We start from the raw sequence: 24692 nt of genomic DNA, 5'->3' as shown, positions 1-24692 counted from the left end.
CTTAAAATAGATAACTTGATCTTCAATTATTCAACGAACATCATTAGTATATGAAACCGGTATCATTAGAACCCTGAACACTACTTTACTTATAACTACTTAAGTGCCCCAGAGATTATAAAAGGCACCAACGTAGTCGTTATTCAATCTGGCGCCAGGGAGTGGCGCACGCGCACAGATTTTCATTTCAAGATGGCGTTCTTAAAACTATTTTCATTATTTCTGTTAGTTGCCATAGTGGGAAGTCAAAGTGCAACCCAAGGTCCCAAAGTACGGGTCGCCAACGGTATTTTACAAGGAGCTTGGAGAGTTTCAACAAATGGCAGAAGTTTTGCAAGCTTTTTGGGGGTACCATACGCACGGCCGCCGATCGGAAAATATAGATTCCGAGTAAGTTATGATTTTATTCATAGACCCTTGCGATTTATTTGTTTTGGTGAGTTCACCATCATTGAAGATTATACCGAAGGAGAATGCTAACTAGCCGTGGAGGTCTCCAAAAAAATTTTTTTTTTGCTATTCTATCGAGTGGGATTCCCAATTAAAGAGGAGAAAATTCTGAGCTCATGAATCACACTTCACACTATAATATTATAAAGGCGAAAGTTTGTATGTGTGTGTGTGTGTGTGTGTGTGTGTAAGTGTATGTTTGTTACTCCTTCACGCAAAAACTACTAGACGGATTTGGCTGAAATTCGGAATGGAGATAGATAAAATCCTGGATTAGCACATAGGCTACTTTTTATCCCGGAAAACCAAAGAGTTCCCACGGGATTTCGAAAAACCTAAATCCACGCGGACGAAGTCGCGGGCATCCTCTAGTCGTAAATAATATTATGCCCATCTTCTATAGCTTACCAAGCAGACCCGAAAATCCTTAAATTAAAGAGGAGAAAATTCTGAGCTCATGAATATAATTATACAACAACAGCGACAGAAAAACAATTTTACTTTAATATTTCAGGACGATCGCAGTCGGGTTTTAGTTTTCAACTTTATCTTGTTTGATGTTCGTTCATTCAGTCAATTTTTTTATATGAATGCATGCATGCACCCGGAGCATAATAACGAATCAATTAACACCTCATTCATCAAAATCAGCCCAGTAGTTTAGGCGTTACGGTGGAATACACAGAATCTGGATACATACATAGACTGCTAAAATCAAACCCCTACATTTTGGCTTTGCCGTAGTTGGGTAAAAATAAAACCGACTTAAGTAACCACAAATACTAAACATTAAAAAATTATTTAATTTATTGCCAAATACATTTGTTAATGTAGTCATATAACAATAATTTTGGAGCCAGTGCCAATTATAAACCATCACGAACCGTTTATTCTTCATATTGTTTCTATCCTTCATTATTGTTGTCGCATTGTATAATAATCTTCTGGCATACCCATTAAAAAAACTTGGCGCCCTTGGCCTTGTCAACCAGCCAGGCAACTAAGATTCACCAAGACACCGTGGTATATTAACATTACCGGTGTAATGAACAGGTGGGTTGCAAAAGTTAGTATATTCAATACCACCATGATTAACGCTAAACCTAAAAATTGGACGATGGCGTCAGCAGCTCCAGAGTGAACTAACTTTTGTTGAAACGATAACCGCCGACACTTGTCCACCTACATCATAAAAGTCAAAATGAAATCTATTAATTTCTATAAAACTTAAAGCTAACCTTATCTAATTACTAGCTGACGCCCGCGACTTCGTCCGCGTGGATTTAGGTTTTTCAAAATCCCGTGGGAACTCTTTGGTTTTCCGGGATAAAAAGTAGCCTATGTGCTAAACTAGGATATTATCTATCTCCATTCCGAATTTCAGCCAAATCCGTCCAGTAGTTTTTGCATGAAGGAGTAACAAACATACACACACATACAAACTTTCACCTTTATAATATTAGTGTGAAGTGTGACTATACAAATCATGCCCGCGTGGAATAGTGCCAAGAATACTGGCTTCAGAATGCTTAGCACTAAGACTCCATGGCCCTAGGGTCTCCACGGCAAACGGAATCGAAAATATGTAACACTCGATAAGAGAGGCATACTTGCGCCGCTTGCCGTTTTCAGCCATTTCTGCTGCGGCTCCCGGTCTTGATGCTGTCTCCCTGATATGAGGAGCCGCCAATGTGTCAACGCACGTTGCGTCCCACATTAGTGCCCGTCCCCGTTCCCTGGGAACCATTAAATTCTTGTGTATCCTCTTTGTAATATTTTATCCCAACTATGGTAAGGAACACGGATGCGCTACCCATAACCTGTAGAGCGAGTATACTGTACTTTTATGTCATGGGTTATTGAACCTAAGTTCAATTTATGTTATTGCATATAAGACTAAGATAAAATAGTAGGAGGTGATGTGGGATCAATGCGATAACTTATATTATTAGAGATATGAGTTTGTTTACATTAGTCACTAACAATTTATAATTATAGTTAATTAAACAGTTGTGTAGGTACCTACTGATAAACTGTAAAAAATGCTCCATCGTTTATTTACATAATAAAAAATACAGGGTTATCGGTATATTGCCACAGAAGTGTATTTGATCATGTTTTTAGGGTTCCGTACCTCAAAAGCAAAAACTGAACCTTTATAGGATCACTTTGTTGTCTGTCTGTGTGTCTGTCTGTTTGTCTGTCTGTCTGTCCATCCGTCGTGTTTGTCAAGAAAACCTATAGAGTACTTCCCGTTGACCTAGAATCATGTATTGTATGAAGCAATCTGTTTTTTTTCTAGGAGCCGCAAGCTGCAAAGCCCTGGCCAGGAGAATGGGACGCCACAAGAGTTCTCTCTCCCTGTCTTCAGTACGATCCCACCGGAAATGAAATAATAGGTAACTTTTCTTCTTTCTCCTGCTCAAGAGCGTTTTATTTTAAACTTAATAATATTTGACCAGCAAAAGTTAACGAGGAAGGAATACTAGCTTATGTTAGCACTCAATCTATCTACATAGATAAAAAGAAAAGCTGGCTGACTGAATAAGTGGACGAATCGGCCTGATATTTGGATTGAAGATAGCTATTAATTAGCGCTCAAGATAGCTATTAGTGGACGTAGACATTCACTAAGAAAAGAATTAAGAAAATTCACCTCCTGCCCGGCTAGCATGGGCAGTGGATAAAAATTATATCCCCGATTATACCCACTCATTTCTATGACATCAGTGGATATAATCGGGGGATATAATTTTTATCTACTGCCCATGCTAGCCGGGCTGAGGGGGTAAAATAGGGATTTGTTGTGTCCATGCGAATGAAGTCGCGGACACAAGCTAGTTAAAGATAAACCAGAATCTCAGTTTGGAAAAGTTTCAATTTCAGACTAACGTATCTTCAAATGTTACTAAGATATAGTTTTCTCAAACTACAAGACTTGTGTTAGGGAGGAAATACCTTGATCCTATATTGCAACCATTGCATTCAACTGACACTCGCTGGTGTCCATTTGTCAAACCACCTAGGCGTTTTCTTTTTTCTTTCAGGCAGCGAAGACTGTCTTTTCGTAAACATCCACACGCCGAAACCAAGAGCCGATGCCCTGTTACCTGTGGTAATCTTCATCCACGGTGGAGCCTTCATGTATGGAGCTGGAGGACTGTATGATAGTGTCCATATGATGGACCGAGATGTAGTCTTTGTCACAGTAAACTATCGTTTGGGACCGCTAGGTAAGTTCATCTTTCTGATGCTGATCCAGTTCTACAAAAAAGTTAAAAAATAAGTAGAAAGGGTTAAGGTAGTATCCTTGCCAAAATGCAAGTGATCTGTTGAGAAAGGTAACCTGTTTTATAACCAACCACCCACTAAACTTTACTATAAGGTTATTTATTGGGTGGGTAACCTCCTGCTCGCTGGACTGATGACCTGAAGAAGGTGGCGGGGAGCGGGTGGATGAGGAAGGCGGAGGACCGTGTTTGGTGGCGCGCTCTTGGAAAGGCCTATGTCCAGCAGTGGACGCATATAGGCTGATGGATGAAACGAATTCCTTAAAAACTGGCAACGCATTTTAGATTTCTGTAGTGCTGCTCCCATTAATTGCTGGCCTTTTAGGTGAAAAATAACACTTTAGGAATCTTAGGATCTAAGATGTCAACATAATATTACCTTTCTTTTCAGGTTTCCTGAGCACAGGGGACGATCATATACCAGGCAACGCTGGTCTAAAGGATCAGTCCTTCGCCTTGAAGTGGGTTCGCGATAACATCATTATGTTTGGCGGAAACCCTGACAGTATCACACTCACCGGCTGTTCTGCTGGTGGTGCTAGTGTGCACTATCACTATCTGTCACCACTTTCAAGAGGTACCAAATTTTAGTTATCTATTATATTTAAGATCATATTTAAAAAGGAAACAAGGATATAAAAGCATTTTGCTTGTCAGACCAGAGCTGAGCTAGTCAGACTTAAATGCTCTACTGCTTTAACTTTTACAATGAAAATCAGAGTAACAGCTGAACTCGAATTTTACTTATACAAGCGTAAAAAATATCTAGAGCGTTATCTAAGGCTAAGATATATAGACTTTGCTCAGACTTAAGACACTTAAAACGAGACAGCGCTATACAGCTGGCATAAATCTGTCTCGTTTTAACTGAAACTTAAGTCTAAGTAAAGTCAATGTGCGTTCTATAGATTTCAACCTTAGTATCTTCTCTGCCCAGGCTCTCTGTTTAACCACATTGTGTGCATGTCAGAGTACATACTTAAGTATCATCAACTTTTTAACCCCACCTAGATACATTCCACCGAGGAATTGCGTTCAGCGGTTCAGCGTTTTCATCGTGGACACATTCCATTAAGCCCGTGGAAAAGGCCAAAGCTCTTGCCGTAATTGTTGGTTGCTCCACCGCTAATACTCGAGATATGGCCGAGTGCCTGAAGACAAGACCTGGAGAAGTTCTGGTCAACGCTCAACTTCAGATGTTTGTAAGTTTCATATTTTTAACCCCCGACCCAAAAAGAGGGGTGTTATAAGTTTAACGTGTGTATCTGTGTATCTGTCTGTGGCATCGTAGCTCCTAAACTAATGAACAGATTTTAATTTAGTTTTTTTTTGTTTGAAAGGTGACTTGATCGAGAGTGTTCTTAGCTATAATCCAAGAAAATCGGTTCAGCCGTTTGAAAGTTATCAGCTCTTTTCTAGTTACTGTAACCTTCACTTGTCGGGGGTGTTATAAATTTTTAATTTACACTTATGTTACTAAAATATCTTATAACTACTTAATGAAATGTGGTAAAAATCTTTTTTGTTTCTTGTTGCTATTAAATTCATTTTTTTGTAAACTTTGTTAGAAATTGGAAAATGATCCGCACCATTTCAAAGGCAGTAGGTATTTTTAGATCTAAGGTAGAAACCCGATTATCCAAATCGGAACAATATTATGGAAATTCGATTACGTAACCAAATTGGCAACAATATTTCCTTTATTTATTCCACGACCAAAAATGATTAGCCCAAATTAATGCTAAATATTTTACCTCAAACGTTTCTTTTCTTCTTATTTTATTCCACATTTCAAATATCCTTATGAATTAACGATATTAGTTCATACTGGTTGAGTTTCTATTGGTTTCTGATTTCCATTCTCCATATTATTATTCTAACCAAAAAAATTACAATTATAAGTAAGTATAGCGCATAACTGAGTAGGCTCCTGCAGTAAAAGAAAAAAGTAAAAGTAAAATATTCTTTATTGTACACCAACAAGACATAGTAATATATAAATAACATTGATTTATGTACAAAAGGCGGCCTTATCGATAAAATAGCGATCTCTTCCAGGCAACCTTAGGGTGAGGAGATAATAAAAATGAAAGAAAGTGGAAGGGGTGTACTAATAAAGTAAAGTAAATAAACATAATGTATATATATAAAATTTAAAATAAATAATTAAGATGATAATAATAATACTACTACAGTAGTGGAGCGATGCGGGAGGGCTGACATTGGTCACAAGTTGACGAATCACTGAGCTCTCGCGTCAGATCATCATATTCTCCCACACCACTCCACTAATGCAAGAAGCGTTATGCCTATAAAGTTCATTTTGAGCTCCCTAAAATTCAGCAAATATTTTAGGACTGGACGGTCAACTGGTTCACCATATTCACGCCAACAGTGGAGGCACCAGGAACGAAGAATCCGTTCCTCACTCAGTACCCTTACATCGCAAGTCAAGCTGGCGCCATGCTGCCAGTACCGCTCATCACCTCTGTGACTTCTGAAGAGGGATTATATCCTGCTGCAGGTATAAAGAACTCTGTATTTGTACTTCTTTGTTCTAGCATGTTTTTAGAATCTGGACAAGGTGTGCGATGCAAGCCAGTTATAAAATTTGCGTGTGTATAGACCGATTAGCAACAAGTTTTTCAACGGAGCGATGGTTACCTAATCATAATACCACCATGACCTAATAATTCCATAATATAGTCAGAGAGAGCGTGCTCTGATTCCGCGGGTTTTCGATTAATTATATTTTTCAATGTCCGAGAGAATAATCAAGATTTTAATGCGATCTCACCTGTGATTAATTAGGGATGATGCAGTCAGATAGATATGGGCTAACTTGAAAGAGGTATGGCAGTTTTTTATTAAACCTTAAAAGTTTCTACACGGCATTGTATCGGAACGCTAAATCACTTGGCGGCATGGCTTTGCAAATTGGGTGGTAACTTAACCACGGCCAAGGGGGCAACAGACCAAACCAAGGACAGTTTAGAAATTATAAATTTATAAATTACCCCCATCAGGAATCAAACCCGGAACCTCCTAGCCCAGTGCTTGCCACTGCGCCAAGGAGGTCTGCAAAAGGTTCTTCAAAGGTCACGTTAAAGGTTCTTCTACGACTCTCCTCATTCTGATTCGAACACGTAGAATAACTCCAAGCATAGCTCCCTCCAACGCCCGCTAAATGACTGCTATATTAATCGTAAATAATGCCCATCTTCTCTAGCTTACCAAGCAGACCCGAAAATCCTACCCGAACTGGAGTCAAGATGGGAACAGCTGGCTAGCTTCATCTTCGAGTACAACGACACTTTGCCGCTGGACCAGCGTGGTATCGTCGCCCAAAAGATCAAACAGCAGTACTTAAAGGGCAGACCAGTGGGGCAGGACACATTCGCAGAACTTGTTCAAGTAAGCAAGAGATTGTTTTATTCACTTTAACACAATAATCATCATCATGATCATCGTCGGCTCACTACAGAGCAAGGGTCTCCTCTCAGTAAGAGAAGGATTTGGCCATTAGTCAACCACGTTTGCCATTTAAGGTGTGTGAAAGTCAGCCAGACTTTACAGTAATTTGTTGGTACCTCATGCCTTTTTATAAACTGAATCATGACTGATAGACTCTTTTTAACCCCCGACCCAAAAAGAGGGGTGTTATAAGTTTGACGTGTGTATCTGTGTATCTGTATGTCTGTGTATCTGTGTATCTGTCTGTGTCATCGTAGCTCCTAAACTAATGAACCGATTTTGATTTACCTTTTTTTGTTTGAAAGGTGGCTTGATCGACAGTGTTCTTAGCTATAATCCAAGAAAATCGTTTCAGCCGTTTGAAAGTTATCAGCTCTTTGCTAGTTACTGTAACCTTCATTTGTCGGGGGTGTTATAAATTTTTAATTTACACTTGTTGAAATTCTGTTTTCAACTTTGACGATTGTTCTAATTGTATTGCTCTCCTTTAGGCCCTTGGAGACCGCTTGTTTACGGCGAACGTCGGTAAACTAGCTCAAATCCACGCCCAAAGGTCCCTTGAACCGACCTACGTGTACCGTTTCTCATACCGCTGGCAATACAGCTTAACTAATATCATGGCCAAGAATGAAAATGACTATGGTAAGTGTAATTACTAATTAGTTTACTTTCCCGTTTATTTGTGCCATACCAATAACTCAGTAACAGCTAAATAAATACATTTCGTTATACCTAGTTATGATCTTGCAAAAACAACTTGCAACTTCGTGAATCACCACTAAAAAATATACCTACCATAAAAATAATAGTTATTATGAGATAAATAATTAAGTAAAACTACTTTCAGGAACATATTATTATTATTTTTAAAATTATAGCTAGGAAGCTTAGTTTTTACGTACAAGTAAAATACCAATGGCTAGGGATTTATGTCCCTTGGTTGTCAAGGGTTAAAATCAATCCCGTTATTATGCCGTGAATTGGTAAAACATTCATAGCAAAATGGATATGAATATTGGCACTAATATGAGCACAATGTGCACATAATTATTTTCAGTCTGCCATTTGTATAAATATACGTTTTCATTTAATATTTTATTATTATTTAAACTACAAACTGCATTGTAGCTAGTACAATGCAGTTTGTGTGCAGTTCGCAATCGCTGACCTATTGCGCTTCCCTATGCAGTTTACACTGCGTGTCAGTACTAGAACCAACCTAGATATACCTACGGTACGCGGACTACAGTCTGTCAGCAATCTAAAACAGACCTTAAGTATTCAACCTTGGACTTTTCAAATAAATTTTTTTTTAAATTAATATTCATGATAACAATTTATGATTTTTCAGAACATAGTAATTTTGTAAAGGTACAATTTTCGTAATGATGCATGCCACAAAGTAGCAAACTGTTATGAACTGATAAACTTAAAACACCTAAAAATTTACACAGTTGATGTAATACAATTTATTCTTATTGTTATTCTTGATTTATTCGCATCTGCGATCAGCAAAGTCAATAAGATAATTTATACTATTCAAATACGTCCCTCTAACTTTTCGTAGTTATGAGGAAATTAAATATCACTTTCTTTCATTAACGGTGATGGAAAACATTGTGAGGAAACCTGCATCTGTCTCCATGTCTTCAAAGGTGTGTGGAACTGCTAATCCACCCTTAACCGACATATTTGATTACGGTCTAAGGCTTTGTCGTTCTACGAGAAGACCCGCACTCAGTAGTGATGGTAGTGAGGCTGGTGATGGTTGCAATGATTATGATCATAAATAATACATCAAAGCAAAATAAAAATATTTTTTCAGGTGTGAGCCATGCAGATGACGTTATGCTGGTCTACAAATACCTGCCGAACCCAACAAACCCTGAGGATATACGGATGAGGGAAACGCTTCTAGATATGATTTACAGCTACGCTAGTACTGGGTAGGTTTGCGTTCCTACTCCCTACTTAGGTCCAATTACATGACAGGTGGTCAAAGTTATACTACGGTTACGGCAGAGTGTACTAGAGTGAGGAAACTGTCGGTTTGATCCTGAATCGACATCTTTCAAATAATAGGATTAGTGTCCCAATCGCGCCTAATCGCTCTCCAGTTAAGTTTTGGTTACCTATTACGAATAACTGTTTAATAGTGCGAATCCATTTCAACCACCTACCCACGAACTTAAAAGTGCGGAGATGCGCGGTAAACTGTAGAGCTGTATAAATGTAAGTAAAGCGACAAAACCGGGCATCGCGGGTTGTTCAAGTTACTTGATGCTTAGAATTTTGTGTCCGCATTCGCCGCGTCTCACTACGCTTCTACTTATAGTGAAAAATTCGTGGGCAGAGCGTGAATAGGTTTATATCATATACTAGCCGATGCCCGCGACTTCGCCCGCGTGGATTTAGGTTTTTTGAAATCCTGTGGGAACTCTTTGATTTTCCGGGATAAAAAGTAGCATATGTGCTAATCCAGGATATTATCTATCTCCATTCCAAATTTCAGCCAAATCCGTCCAGTAGTTTTTGCGTGAAGGAGTAACAAACATACACACACACACACGCACACACACACATACAAACTTTCGCCTTTATAATATTAGTGTGAAGTGTGATGTAGGTGAAAATTGTCTTTTTACTAACCCGTGCTAATTTCCTTTGTTACCAGAGTCCCAAAAATTCGGAACGGCCCCGAATGGCTGACAGTCAAACCGGGACAACCTGAATTAGACTACCTCGAGATAGCTGGACCTAAGAACATGAAGATGAAGTCCAGCGCAGATTTCGGACACAAGGCCTTCTGGGACAGCCTTGGCTTCAACGAGAATGAAAACTATCGTGTCAACATAAGAGATGAACTTTAATAATTTCCAAAAATCATGTTCTGTGCCTAAGTAGTGCTTTCTTAAGATAACACTTCTCTTGAGATTCTCCATCCAGAGTTCCAGAAATAGCAGCAAAAAAACAAGCTCATTTATAACCATTTTTCATTATATTAAAAAAATATAAAAAATTGAAAAAAATAAAAATACCTATGTACTTATATCAAGAAACCAAAGAAAATATAACTTGTACTTATATAAATATAAAAGTTAGAATGAAAATTAAGAATATCTATTATTTTATACCTTTTATACTAAACTAGTCGAGCTTATATGGCGCGCGGTTACCGTATTGTCACGACCGCGTGGTATCGGCCGGAAGGCGACATGCACTTCGCGTCGGAGGCCAGGTGCGACTGAATTAGGTCAATGCAGTGGCCGCGCGCCGAGTTACATTATTTTCTATGCGCCTGCGCAGCCTATAGTGAGGGCGCATGGTCGACGCTTGCCGATATCGACAAGATTGTCGATAAAATATATAAATTATGATTAAAATGAAATATATGAGTGAATGTGATCTGAATGGAACGTGTGTGTAAAATAATATGTGTGATGTGGTGAAGGTCCCCATATCACTCCCCCCGGGAGGCCGTACTTACGGACGATAAAAATCTGGGAGTTTAACTCGTCTACCGGACCTCGTTGTTCGAGGTAAGGCCGGGCAGCTATCCGCAACTGGGGGACTGATGTCTGGGCATGTAGTGTGAGGCAGATCGGTGTTCAGTATATAGGCCGGTTTTAGGCGGTCTATCGAAACTGTCACCTCTTTGCCTTTCACTCTTACCTTGAATACTTTGTCGCTTCTTTCCATCACTTCGTAGGGACCGGAGTATGCAGGTTGGAAGGTACTCTTTGACGCATCTTCTCTGATGAATACGTGGCTAGAAGTAGCAAGGTCCTTATAAACGAATGTCTTGTTTTTACTATGGCGCGAAGCGGGGCAAGGTTGCAGTCGTTGGCAAAACGAACGAATTCTGGCTGTAAAGTCGGTAATGTCAGTTGTAGTATTCACGTTGTTTTCAAAGAATTCGCCTGGTAGTCTTAAAGGCTCTCCGTAGACGAGTTCTGCTGAGGAACACTGAAGGTCGGCTTTGAAGGCGCTTCGAATGCCCAATAGCACTAGTGGTAGTGATTCTGTCCAGTTGCTATCGGCATGGCATGTAATAGCGGTTTTTAGTTGCCGATGGAATCTTTCTACAAGGCCGTTGCAGGCGGGGTGATAAGCCGTGGTTTGACGGTGCTTGAATCCAGCTATCTTGGACAAGTAGCTGAATAATTCTGATTGGAATTGGCCACCCCTATCCGTCACAATGAAGGATGGGCTGCCATATCTAGCGATCCAGCCTGACAACAATGCCTTTGCCACCGTTTCGGCAGTGATATCCACTATAGGAATGACTTCTGGCCATCTTGTAAAGCGGTCCACTGCTGTTAAGCAGTAACGGAAACCGTTCGAATAGGGAAGTGGGCCGATGAGGTCGATATGCACGAAAGAAAACCTGGTTCGAGGTAATTCGAATGTGCCTAAAGGTGCAGACACATGACGGTAAACCTTGGAGCGCTGGCAAGACAGACATGTGCGCGACCATTCTCGGCAGTCTTTCCTGATGGCTGGCCAAACGAATCGCTGTGCAATTAGTTTAGCGGTAGCGTTTGCGCCAGGATGACTTAAACCGTGAAGGCTGTCGAACACTTGCTTACGTAAGCACATGGGAACGAAAAGTCTGGGTGTCCCAGTGCTTACGTCGCAATACAATTCGACATCGCTTCCGGGTTCCTTGCTTTTGGCGAAACGAAGCGAGGACTCGTCATTCAGTAATTGCAAAAGCTCGGTATCTTCCGATTGTGCTTTGGCTAGCACTTCGAGATCAACTGGATTCTGTATACCATCTACACGGGACAAAGTGTCTGCGACAACGTTGTCCTTGCCGGATATGTGACGAATGTCGCTCGTGAACTGGGATATAAAATCCAGGTGTCTATACTGACGCGGTGAACAGTTATTCTTCCGTGTGTGGAATGCATAACACAAAGGTTTATGGTCAGTATAGACTATGAAGTGCCTAGCCTCGAGCATATGACGGAAATATTTTATTCCCTCATATATAGCGAGTAGCTCGCGGTCATAGGGCGAGTACTTTTGCTGTGAAGGGCTAAGCTTCCGTGAAAAAAAAGCTAGGGGCTGCCAGGCGTTGTCTTTATATTGCTGTAGCACGGCACCCAATGCCAAGTCAGATGCGTCTGTGACAAGAGCGAGTTTGGCTTCGCAGTCGGGGTGTGCTAATAAGGCAGCATTACAAAGACTGTCCTTGGATTCCTCAAAAGCTATTAGGGCGTCACCTGTCAAGTCCACCGGATGTGAGGGTTTAACTGAACCAGAGAGTAGGGCATTTAATGGGGCTTGAATTTTTGCGGCATTAGGTATGAATCGCCGATAAAAATTAATCATGCCTAAAAATCGCCTAAGTGACTTAATCGTCTTTGGTTTCGGAAAATCCTTAATAGCTTGGACTTTGGACTCGAGTGGCTTAGTACCGGCAGCAGAAATATGGTATCCTAAAAATTGCACTTCTGACGCGCCAAAAACACACTTAGAAGTGTTTACTAAGACACCATATTTTTTCATTCTTTCAAAGAGTAGTTCTAGATGATTTTCGTGTTCTGTGGCGTCCCTAGAAAATACTAAAAAATCGTCTAGATAACAATAGCAGAAATTAAGCCCTCTGGTCATTTCGTCTACGAATCTTTGAAAGGTTTGACCTGCGTTTCGGAGTCCGAAAGTCATGAAGGGGAATTCGTACAGCCCAAAAGGGGTTGTGATCGCCGTTTTCGGTATGTCCTCTTCAAACACTGGTATCTGATTATAAGCCTTAACTAAGTCAATAGTAGAAAATACCTTGCATCCAGATATACTGTGAGCGAAGTCATGGATGTGTTTGATCGGGTACTTGTCTGGGATGGTACGCGCGTTGAGCTGCCTGTAGTCCCCGCATGGCCGCCAGCCGTTGTCTTTCTTGGCGGCTAGGTGCAGGGGAGATGACCAGGGGCTCTCGGATGGTCGTGCCGTCCCGTTGCTCAGCATTTGCTCGAATTCCTGCTTCGCGATCTTTAATCTGTCCGGGGCTAACCTGCGAGGGGAACATGATACCGGGGGGCCAGGTGTAGTGCGTATGTAGTGTTGTGTGTTGTGTACCTTGATAGTAGGTGCGCCGGCCGGTCGTGTTATTTCCGGATATTTAGATAGAATGGAATGATATTGTGTGTTGCCAGACGGAATTTTTACAGAATTAATATTAGTAACGTTCTTATCTACAAAAACAATAGTTGACAATGATGTTGTGTTATCGATTAAACGCTTATTTTTAACATCAACAATAAGATTATAATAACACAAAAAGTCTACGCCAATAATGGCTCTAGTTACATCGGCTACGATAAAACTCCAAGTAAAGTTCCGGCGCAAATTAAAATTTAGATTTAAATGTACATACCCGTAGGTTTCTATTACACTACCGTTTGCCGCGGTGAGTTGAAACTTCGTCTTAGCTCGACGGTCACAAAACACACTCCGCGGGAAAACGCACACATCACTACCTGTATCCACTAAAAAATCGATTTTTGAATTGCAATCGGTGATGAACAGGCGGCCCGGTGATGTAGGTGAGCAGTCGTCGGCCGCCATTACCGACCGCTCTGTTGGTTTTCCGAGGCGAAGTTGCAGGGCTTGACACATTTTGTCGCATTCGACCCGAACTTGGCATGGTACCAACAAGCTGGGTACTTCCTGTAGCTTGATTGAGAGCGGTTGCGCCGACGACTGGTGGAACGCTCAGTTTGTCTTCGTCGGGGCTGTCTATCTCGTCTATTCAGCTGCATGGTCAAGTTTTTGACTGCTTCCTTCAGTTCGGCTATCTCCAATGCCATGGACTCGACGCTGTGGACTGAAGTTGTTGGAGCAGCGCTGGACGTGGAAACCTGCGGTGCTGGCGAGACGATATCACATACGCGGTCAGCCAAGTCCGCCAGGTCCTCGAGAGATCCTGCTGGCTGTGATGCTATCAGCGTCTGGATGCTGGCGGGCAGTCTGCTGCACCAGATGCTTTTGATGAAGTCCTCGGGCACCGAAGATCCTGCTAAGCCTATCAAGTGGCGTAAAAACTGGGATGGCTTCCGGTTGCCCAGCTCCTCATGTTTGAGGAGTTATTGGATCTTCCTATCACGGGATGCTGAGAGCCGCTTTATCAACTCCTCTTTTAATTTGGTGTATCGGTTGGATTCCGGCGGTGAAGTAATTATGTCTTTGACTTCCTTGGAATACTGGTTGCTTAGGCTGCTTGTGATGTAGAAGAACTTGGTGTTTTCAGACACCACTCCTGCAATCTCAAACTGGCCTTCTATTTGGGCGAACCATAGTTCCGGATCTTCCGGCCAGAAAGGTGGTATCCGGATTTTTATGTATTCCGACGGCGAAGCAACCACGCGGTGAGCACGTTTTTTGCGTATTGTTATATGCTCCTCTCCTCCTTCAGATTTCACAGTATCCTCGGATCCACTGATCACGTCGGGGTCACCAGTTATGGCGCGCGGTTACCGTATTGTCACGACCGCGTGGTATCGGCCGGAAGGCGACATGCACTTCGCGTCGGAGGCCAGGTGCGACTGAATTAGGTCAATGCAGTGGCCGCGCGCCGAGTTACATTATTTTCTATGCGCCTGCGCAGCCTATAGTGAGGGCGCATGGTCGACGCTTGCCGATATCGACAAGATTGTCGATAAAATATATAAATTATGATTAAAATGAAATATATGAGTGAATGTGATCTGAATGGAACGTGTGTGTAAAATAATATGTGTGATGTGGTGAAGGTCCCCATACTTATGTCGACTAAACACGTAGTAAAGCCGGATCCTTATATAATAAATTATTAATAATGGAAATCTCTCACAATAGTTTAAACGCTAAAACTAAATAAACTAAATAATAATGTTTTTTAACGAAGAAAATAGGTTTTAGGCAAGGTCGGAGCGAATCACACGTGTGTAAACATATGGTAAACACACATAATACCTATAGCGTTACAGAGGATAAAAAGGCAGCTTTTTTTCAATCGCAATTCAATTTATCGCCATAGTCCGCTTCACGCGCATGGTTTGTCTAAAGATGGCGCCGTTAAATTTTTTACTATCTTTACTCCTAGTTACCGCAGTAACTAGCGAGGATCCCATAGTACAAGTATCCAAAGGTAGTTTGCAGGGAATTTGGAGAGTATCGACAAATGGCAGGAATTTTGCTAGCTTTTTGGGAATACCCTACGCCCAGCCGCCGATTGGAAGAAATAAATTTAAAGTAAGTGTTTTTAAGAAAAAGATTAAAATAAGTACTTTACGTGGTGATGTGAGTCCCGTTGTAAAGTGCTCATGAAAATTTACAGCGCCAGAGGAATCGCCAATGAGTTTAAATTCTTGAAAAGTCTGTTTTCAAGAATTTGCGAATGAACGATCTAGCAACTCTGATATACCTAAACAATGCATTTCTCGCCTATGTTTTAGTGGGATTTCTGCCTAAATATATAAAATCCATATTAATATTATAAAAGCGGAAGTCTGTCTGTCTGTTTATCTGCTAGCTTTTCACCCTATACGTTCGAACGATTTTGTGGAAAGGTATAGAGATTCTTTCCGATGCTTGATGCCCCGAGAAAGGAAGGAAGGTTTGGTTCCGAAAATCAACAAACGAAATTACGTGCATCGTCGACTTGGTACAAAGATACGAGTAGCTTGCGTTTTGGAGACGGTAATTATAGACTACTTTCTATCCCAGAAAATCAAAGAGTTCCCACTGGATTTTAAAAACCTAAATCAACGCGGACGAAGTCCCGGCCATTACTAGTAATTAAATAAAGTATAATAAATCACACTAATATTATAAAGGCGAAAGTTTGTATGTGTGTGTGTGTGTGTGTGTATGTTTGTTACTCCTTCACGCAAAAACTACAGGACGGATTTGGCTGGAATTCGGAATTGTGATAGATAATATCCTGGATTAGCACATAGGATACTTTTTATCCCGGAAAACCAAAGAGTTCCCACGGGATTTCGAAAAAACTAAATCCACGCGGACGAAGTCGCGGGCGTCAGCTAGTATTATATAAAACCAACATAACACCGACCTTAACGAACACTCAACATTTAAAAGGTGGAAGATTTGGGATGGAAAACATCATAAAAGAGATGAAGCACTGTATGGCAATCTGAAATGTTCCGTAATCCGAATTGGAAAGGAGCCAATACTCATCTACTTTCCATTTTTGTCATTTTGACGACCTCCCAACCCGAGCGCAATTGTATAGGTACCCTGTAGGCGTAGTAAGTGGTAACTTCCGGGTTCCCGGACTTCACCGTTAAGGCGCTAAAGTATCAAGGCTAATTTTAATACAGCATCAAGACCGGGTGTCGCAGCAGAAATAGGTGAAAACGGTAAGCGGCGGAAGTATGCCTGTCTTATCGAGAGTTACATTTCTGTTCCATTTGGCCATGGAGCTTTTCACCGCGGGCCTGGTAACAGAAGGGCTGGCTCATTTTTCGCGCAAAAGATTAGCCTGGTGGTTCAGCGCGAAAATGCAGCCAGTATTCTTGGCACCATTCCACGCGGACATGATTTGTACAGGAGATAACTAGTTAAGACTAGTTTTAAGTTTTAATGTAACACTAGCTGACGCCCGCCACTTCGTCCGTGTGGATTTAGGTTTTTCGAAATCCCGTGGGAACTTTTTGATTTTCCGGGCATTTTTTTTATAAAAAGTAGCCTATGTGCTATACCAGAATATTATCTATCTCCATTCTGAATTTCAGCCTAATGCGTGAAGGAGTAACAAACATACACACACACATACATACACACATACTCGTACATACACAAATACAAACTTTGGCTTTTATAATATTAGTGTGATTTTGATTATATTTTCAGGAACCGCAAGCTATCAAGTCCTGGACAGGTGTAAAGAATGCCACAACAGTTCCATCAGCTTGTCTGCAATTCGATCCTTTCTCTAACACAGTCTTAGGTAGTTAATGTTTTATTTTTTCTTCTTCTTCCCCTTTAGAATACACCCCAAAATTGACTAGGAACATAACAGAGTGAATAAACCCATATTTGCTAAACATTTAATTTTTTTTTCACCGTTTTGGTACTTACGTAGGCCTAGGCGGCTCAAAATCACTTTTTTCTGTTGTTTTTTTTTTTTTGATATTTACTTCTTTGTTCTTTGTTCTTGTTGAGAGAAAGTGAATAAATAGTCTTCAAAAATTCCATTGCCTCTTCTTAACGAGTCTTAGCCTAAAGCCAGAGTTAACTACATCCACCCAATGCATCCACCAATTCGAACTAACGCTGCAGCCAATTCTAAATAATAAATAAATAAAATATATAACTTTTACAAGTAGGTACTTTTGAATCGTGAAAATGCATCTAACGTTCAATCAATTTGATATCATCCCATCAGCCTGCATCCACTGTTGATCTTCCCTAATGATCCAATCACAACTTGGTTGTCATAATCTCTTATCCAGCTGGTTCCTACTTTTCCTAGTTCGCTAATCTGAAATTTCTCTTTTCAGGTAACGAAGACTGTCTCTTTTTAAACATCCACACACCGGACCCATCCGAAGATGCTCTGCTACCCGTGGTAGTCTTCATTCACGGTGGAGGCTTCCTGTACGGCGCTGGTGGACAGTATGATGCTGTCCACTTGATGGACAGAGACGTGATCGTAGTCACATTCAACTACCGTTTGGGACCACTAGGTAAGTTGGTTCTACAAAAGTGTTTTAAACTAAACCTGCTAGATTAGTTACAGCAGTACCCTTCTTTTAAGGAGCAATCATAGGTAGCGATAATGACTCGTTTCCTCAGTTGGTCGCTTTCAGATTTAAAAAAAATCCAATTTTTTTTAGAAAGAAATTCGTTTATCAAATATAGCTTCATGACTACGTTTAGGAAAGTTAGATGTTCTATTACAGGAAAATGATTAACATCAAAAAAGTAAGATATTTATGGCCTTCCTTCCAACTTGTAAGACAGACAACGTAAATAGGTATGCCTTTCTGTTTCAGGTTTTCTAAGCACAGGAGATGATCAGATACCAGGCAACACTGGTCTAAAGGATCAGTCCTTCGCCTTGAAGTGGGTTCAGGATAACATCATCAAATTCGGCGGCGACCCTTACAGCATTACCCTAATGGGCTCTTCAGCTGGCGCTGCAAGTGTGCACTACCACTACTTATCACCGCTTTCTAAAGGTACTTTACTTACTCTCAAGTGTAAACTGTGTTTTGTTATAGATGTTCTATTTCACGGTGACCACTCAGCTTTGGTTGTAGTAGTGAATGTACCGATAAGCGTTAACGCATTTGTGTGCGTAAAGTAAACCGCGTTGCGATCAAAACCCCACGCACACTATAACAATATGTGCTTGTGCACTCACACAAACATAGCCAAACGGTATTCGTGAAATGGAACACCTGTATGACCTGTATCTTTTTAGGGTTCAGTACCCAAAGGGTGCCAACGGGAGCCTATTATTTTTATTCACCATACACTTGGCCACAATTGATGGGAAGAGCCGATATGGCCTAAGATCGTTTGCCTAAAAAATGCCTATTCACTTTATAAACTCTTTTTTATTTCATTACAAGTTAGCCCTTGCTTGACTGCGATCTCCCCTGATGACGAAGCAATGATGGAAAGAAGCGGGCTAACTTGGAAGAGGTATAGCAGTTTAACTAAACCCACACCCCATCATACCGGAACGTCAAATCGCTTGGCGGTACATATTTGTTGGTAATCAACTATGACTACAGACTAACTAGTTCAGAATTCAGACCAGAGACACCTTAAAAAAATTGAATTGCTCCTTCCGGGAACCGGAAATATTATCCTACTTTTAAGACCTGTGTTCACCACAGCGCCAAACAGCCTTACCTTATTAGTGTACAAATCATGCCCGCGTGGAATGGTACCAAGAATACTGGCTGCATTCCTACGTTAGACAGCCAGGCTGATCCTTTGCGCAAACAATAGCCAGCCTTTCTTTCCCCAGATGAGGCTATTAACCGCAGTGAAATAATTATTTTTTATACTGATACTATCTCCCTGATATAACACAATCTCAATGTGACAAAGCACGTTGCACTTGCGTCTCACATTGAGATCCATCCATTCCCGTTCTCAGGGAACCAGCGTCAATCCATTAATCAGGTCTCTTGTTATCATCTCGACCAATCCCTGCCAGTTCAATGAGCGCAGGAATACGAGTATCTATGTGGTGGCAAGAGTTCTTTTGATCGTACCACTTGCATACATCCTAGGTACATTCCACCGAGGTTTCGCGTCCAGCGGTTCAGCGTTTGTACCATGGGCGTATGATACTAAACCAGCAGAGAAGGCCGAAGCTCTCGCCGCTATTATTGGCTGTCCTACTACTGACACTAGCGAAATGGCCAATTGCCTGAAAAACAAATCCGGAGAAGATATCGTCACTGCCCAAATTCAGATGTTTGTAAGTTTTATATTCAGTATTCACACAAAAATATTACACAGTGTATTTTTTTTAAACTGGGACAGTATCCCCATATTGTCCCAGTTAAAAACCCAAAATCCTGGGAAAAATATTTACTTGTCCAACTTCAGCTGTCCTGACCTTTTTGTTCCGGTACAATGAAAATCAGTCGATCAGCATTTTTAAAAAATTGTCAGTTTTGTTTATTTTTATGTATAACTCACGCTTTAAGTTTGAAAATTGGAGCAAGCTAGAATTTTATTACACGATGCTCAAAAGAGTGCAATATTTTCAAGGTTCATGTATTATTCCACCATAACTTCTAAATGCCCGAACAGATTTGCATTATTTAAAGCAAATTAAGCTTTTGATCCCTCAAGTATATCATGGACCGTAAAGTAATGCCTACAATACAATATTTCAGGAGTGGTCACAGCATTGGTTCAGCTTGTTCGCGCCAACCGCTGAAGCCCCAGGAACGAAAAAGCCGTTCCTCACTCAGCACCCTTACATCGCAACTGAAGCTGGTGCCATGCAACCTGTTCCACTCATCGCATGCGAGATGGCCTACGAAGGATTATATCCTGGTGCAAGTAAGAGTAGTTCTTCTTCTACATCATAATGTTAGGGATGTTAGCAATTAATCAAATCAGCGTCAAAACGCGCGTTGTATGGGGAGCTTGTATGAAATAGTCAAATGGGTCAAAATATGTGACGTCACACATTAGTTCCATCTCACGAAACATCAAAACTGGACCAAAATAAGGAATTTTTGAGTTGGCCTGGAGAGCGTTTTGTGACCTCATATTTCCAAAACTTTTTATAAGTACATAAAAAAAAATTGTCAGGAGATTTTTTTTCATTATATTATATATTTTGTATCCCAAAAAATCTCTATTAACAAAACATCGTCCAAAGAAAAACTAATGGTGAAATTTTACATCACAGTTTTCCAAGCTAACCCGGAACTACTCACTGAGCTGGAATCAAATTGGGAACACCTGGCAAGCAACATTTTCAAATATAGTGACACTCTGCCGGTTGACCTTCGCGCCAGTGTTGCTGAAAAAATTAGACAAGAATACTTAGACGGCAAACCAGTTGGACTAGACACATTTACGGGACTTGTTGAAGTAAGCAAGTGATACATTTTTTTCACACACTTTTTGTATCGGCTTGGCTGCAATCACACAAAACAGTAGGAAATGATACAGTGTAAGGTTATTGCGCTCCTGCCTTCTAGGTGCTCATTCACTCTTCCTTTAAAAGAACCAGAGCGGGGATAATGGATATCTTGGGCATTCCATATCCTATGCTTCATACTTGGCCTTAAAATTTTAACTATAGGAGTAGACGATGTAGAAGTGCAGACCTTGGCGATGCCTTAGCGGTCCTAAAGCTCACGGCAAACACAACAAATATGACTCTATGAGAGAGTCACACCTGCACCGCTTTGTGGTTCTTGCTCATCTACAGTCTTTTTTTCATTTATCGCGCTCCTTCGTCTGCTTTCTCCAGATTGCGCATTACCTCAGGTCTACTTCTACGCATTCCATTCAACGCCTACAAAAAAGACCATAAAGCAGTCCGCCTTTTGACCTTCAATTGCTGAGGCATCTACCTATTTTATTATTATTGCAGAATAGGCTTGCACTTGACGACAATCATGCCTTGAGGAAAGCAGCGATGAAGCCTAAGTTGGAGCGCTCTTCCCTAGAAGATGCCTATTCACTCTTGCTTTGAAGGTACTTAGTTATACGTGGCAGGAAACACGGATACCGGAAAAGCATCGAATCAGAATGTTGAACAAAAACATTGAAGGAGGAAACTAAAAAAAAAATATACTAATCATATTTCTTTGTTATTTTGTAAAGGCCCTAGGAGACCGTTTGCTCAAGGACGGAGATGGGAAGCTCGCTTATATTCACGCTCAAAAAACACTTGCACCGACCTATGTGTACCGCTTCGCTTACCGGTGGCAATACAGCCTCACCAATATAATGGCCGGGAACGACAATAACTATGGTAAGTCCAGCAGCTGGCTTTACGAATTTACACATCTCGGTTTCGAATATCCAAAAATTATAACGTCATATCATTTAAAACTTATTAGAACTACCAATCAAAACTGTACGGGTCTGAGGGCAGACAATGGTAGCATCATTTCCACATGTTTATATTTAAAACATCTTTACTTGATAAGGTCCATTTTAAGAAATTAGCTCTAGTATCGACTAATTTGTGAGTTACAGTCGATACTAGAGCTAATTTCTTAAACTGGATCCTTTCAAGTAAAGATTTGTATATGAATAGGTGGAGATGATACTGTTATTGTCGCAAATAGAATGCCATAAGCCTACTTTGTCGTATTAGTTTACAAATTGCGAAAAACCAAATAAAATTTGAATTTCGCGGGCAGACCCGTCACATCCACTTTAAGCAACTCATTCCCAAGCTTTGTTATAATTTAACTAATCCCCAAAAATCCCTTACATTATAATAGGGTTTTTCAAGAAGTTTGCATTTTATAAAAATGTGGAGTATGTCCATAACTTATTACACAAGTGTAAATTAAAAATTTATAACACCCCCGACTTGGACTATTCCGCGCCTACGATCCAAAGTATCCGAGTTTTCCAAAACATCATTTTCAAATAAATAATTATGTATCTAGGCAACGTCCATCTTGACAGCTTGACATTTGTCAATTGGCATAATATTATGAACCTAACGGTTATCTAACCTTCTTTTCTACAAGAAAACTAGAAAAGAGCTGATAACTCTTAAACGGCTGAACCAATTTTTTTGGATTATAGCTAAGAACACTCTCGATCAAGCCACCTTTCAAACAAAAAAAACTAAATTAAAATCGGTTCATTCGTTTAGGCGCTACGATGCCACAGACAGATACACAGATACACAGATACACACGTCAAACTTATAACACCCCTCTTTTTGGGTCGGGGGTTAAAAACGTACACCATCGACCTCACATCTACACTACAGCCGGCGAACTATGCGGAAACTACAGAAAGTAGTTGATAGAAAACGATATATTTTCAAGAGCATCAATAGCTCAACCGTTGAAGAGCGGACTGAATTCCAAAAGGTCGGCGATTCATATTCCACCCCTTGCTTATTATCGTACCTACTCCTAGCACAAGCTTAACGCTTAGTTGAGGGGAAAGGGGAATATTAGTCATGATTAGTATGGCTATTTTTTATTTAAGAAAACAAAAAGAAAATGCATTACAGGTACAAGCCACGGAGACGACATAATGTTGTTCTTCCGGTATGGAGTCCCAGACGCAACCAGGCCGGAAGATGTACGGATGAGGGATATTTTCCTTGACATGATCTACAGTTTTGCTAGCACTGGGTGAGTCAACATGCCGTCAGATAAAAGTAATATGTCATTGAACCTGCGCAGTGGGTGATTTACTAGTGGTGGCGTACATTGGTTTATTGTTATCAGTCAACCTTTCGCTTCACGCACTGACAAATTCCCGCCTACCAATGACACCAACTTCATGTTCCGAGCATTTTACTCCAGCGTTTAACTGCAACATTTAGACAAAGCAAACGTCTGATAACCTAGTCCTGTAACTTTTCCATCTTCATTTATCTACATTTTAAAATAAATATCACTTACATTAACGATGAAACGAAACATCGTGAAGAAACCTGCATGTCTGAAAGTTCTCCATAATGTAAGACTTATTAACTTTGAACCAAAATTTTACCTTAATAATGAAGGTGTGAATTGTAACTTGTGCAACCCACAGTACTTTTTATAACTGTTGGTCTAAATTTAACCCTAGGCTAGCTATATCGTAACTTTAACCGTCTGTCATCCAACTAAATCTTAGACTGCATCGTAATTTATCATCAGGAGAGATCGCAGTCAAGGGCTCGTGATTGTATAAAAAACTAACTTCACGGGCATCCGTGACTTCCTTTCAAACCCCTATTGTACCCCCAGTGGTTGAATTTTTCAAAATCTTTTTTTAGCGAATGTCTACATCATAATAGTTATCTACATGCCTAGCCTGATCCGTCCATGAGCTGTGCGTTGATAGATCTGTCAGTCAGTCAGTCACCTTTCCCTTTATCTATTTAGATTAAAATTCTGCTAACGACTTCTCTTATGTTACCAGAGTCCCAGAACTAACGGACGGCCCCGAATGGTTGGAAGTCAGTCCGGGAGAACCTGAAGTGAACTACCTGGATATAACTGGACCTGATGACATAGAAATGAAGTCAACCGCAGACTTCGGACACAAAGTGTTCTGGGACAACCTCGGCTTCAACGAGAATGAAAACTTCTGCGTTAGCAATTAATAGAAGATATCAACTTTAATAATTTCAGGAATTTCACTACAATATTATTTTTTAAGTTATTATGTTTATAAAAAAAATCCAAATCGGTCCAGTGGTCTATGAGTAATCAGGGAACATACATAAAAAAAACCGACGAATTGAGAACCTCCTCCTTTTTTAGAAGTCGGTTAAAAAGACATGTATCTACAAATTATAAAAGAAAGGTTTGATAAAAGTGATAAGAAATTATAAAAGATTGAGAATATAAATGTACTTTTATTACTTCTAGCTAGATTTTATCTATCTATCTATCTAACAAATCTGAAAAAGAAAAGGTGTACAAATAGTATTTACTTTGAATAATGATTTTGATTTCATTTGATGGTCAATGTACGTACGACATGGTGACGACGCGTGGGCAACACACGGTGAACTCACCGTACACTCCATTCTTTGAAAGTATGTACCTACCTATGTAAAAAGCTGTACGACATAAAAGAAGAAACAAAAAAAACAAGAAAAACGTTAGTTAGATGTTGTAACAATAGGAAAATTATATGCACATGTTTTCTATCGTACAATTTTCCTATTATTACAACATCTAATTAAATATTTTCCTTATGTTTCATGTTTATTGCCTACGAATACTAGTTTGCCTGGAAGAGATCGCTTATTATTATCGATAGGCACCATTTGTTGTATTTATTGTT

General features: G+C 40.3%; 2 protein-coding genes across 2 annotated transcripts; both read left to right on the top strand.

The window, feature by feature from the left end:
- Positions 1-126: 126 nt before the first annotated feature.
- LOC123872415 (venom carboxylesterase-6-like) lies at positions 127-10243 on the top strand. Its single transcript, XM_045916681.1, has 10 exons — positions 127-390; positions 2753-2849; positions 3498-3683; positions 4132-4317; positions 4752-4942; positions 6096-6264; positions 6970-7154; positions 7706-7856; positions 9040-9160; positions 9889-10243. Exons 1-10 carry the CDS (start codon positions 193-195, stop codon positions 10082-10084), a joined length of 1680 nt encoding a protein of 559 aa, XP_045772637.1. The 5' UTR covers positions 127-192; the 3' UTR covers positions 10085-10243.
- Positions 10244-15263: 5020 nt separating this feature from the next.
- LOC123872436 (venom carboxylesterase-6-like) lies at positions 15264-24048 on the top strand. The gene is made up of 10 exons (XM_045916720.1): positions 15264-15449; positions 17073-17169; positions 17723-17908; positions 18218-18403; positions 19472-19662; positions 20087-20255; positions 20611-20795; positions 21537-21687; positions 22918-23041; positions 23820-24048. The coding sequence occupies exons 1-10, from the start codon at positions 15264-15266 to the stop codon at positions 24001-24003; spliced, it is 1659 nt and encodes a 552-aa protein (XP_045772676.1). The 3' UTR covers positions 24004-24048.
- Positions 24049-24692: the final 644 nt, after the last annotated feature.

This window comes from Maniola jurtina, chromosome 15 (genome assembly GCF_905333055.1).
Source record: "Maniola jurtina chromosome 15, ilManJurt1.1, whole genome shotgun sequence".
Lineage (NCBI taxonomy): Eukaryota > Metazoa > Arthropoda > Insecta > Lepidoptera > Nymphalidae > Maniola > Maniola jurtina.
The sequence above is the reverse complement of the archived record's forward strand: the minus strand, read 5'-3'. Positions and strand labels throughout refer to the sequence as shown.

Excerpts from the sequence above, each read along its gene's own strand:
- LOC123872415 (XM_045916681.1), top strand. The coding sequence starts at position 193 with ATGGCGTTCTTAAAACTATTTTCATTATTTCTGTTAGTTGCCATAGTG. Across the intron at positions 391-2,752 it reads TCGGAAAATATAGATTCCGA|GAGCCGCAAGCTGCAAAGCC; the intron begins GTAAGTTATGAT and ends TTTTTTTTCTAG. Across the intron at positions 2,850-3,497 it reads CACCGGAAATGAAATAATAG|GCAGCGAAGACTGTCTTTTC; the intron begins GTAACTTTTCTT and ends TTTTTCTTTCAG.
- LOC123872436 (XM_045916720.1), top strand. The coding sequence starts at position 15,264 with ATGGCGCCGTTAAATTTTTTACTATCTTTACTCCTAGTTACCGCAGTA. Across the intron at positions 21,688-22,917 it reads CGGGAACGACAATAACTATG|GTACAAGCCACGGAGACGAC; the intron begins GTAAGTCCAGCA and ends AATGCATTACAG. Across the intron at positions 23,042-23,819 it reads TACAGTTTTGCTAGCACTGG|AGTCCCAGAACTAACGGACG; the intron begins GTGAGTCAACAT and ends TTATGTTACCAG.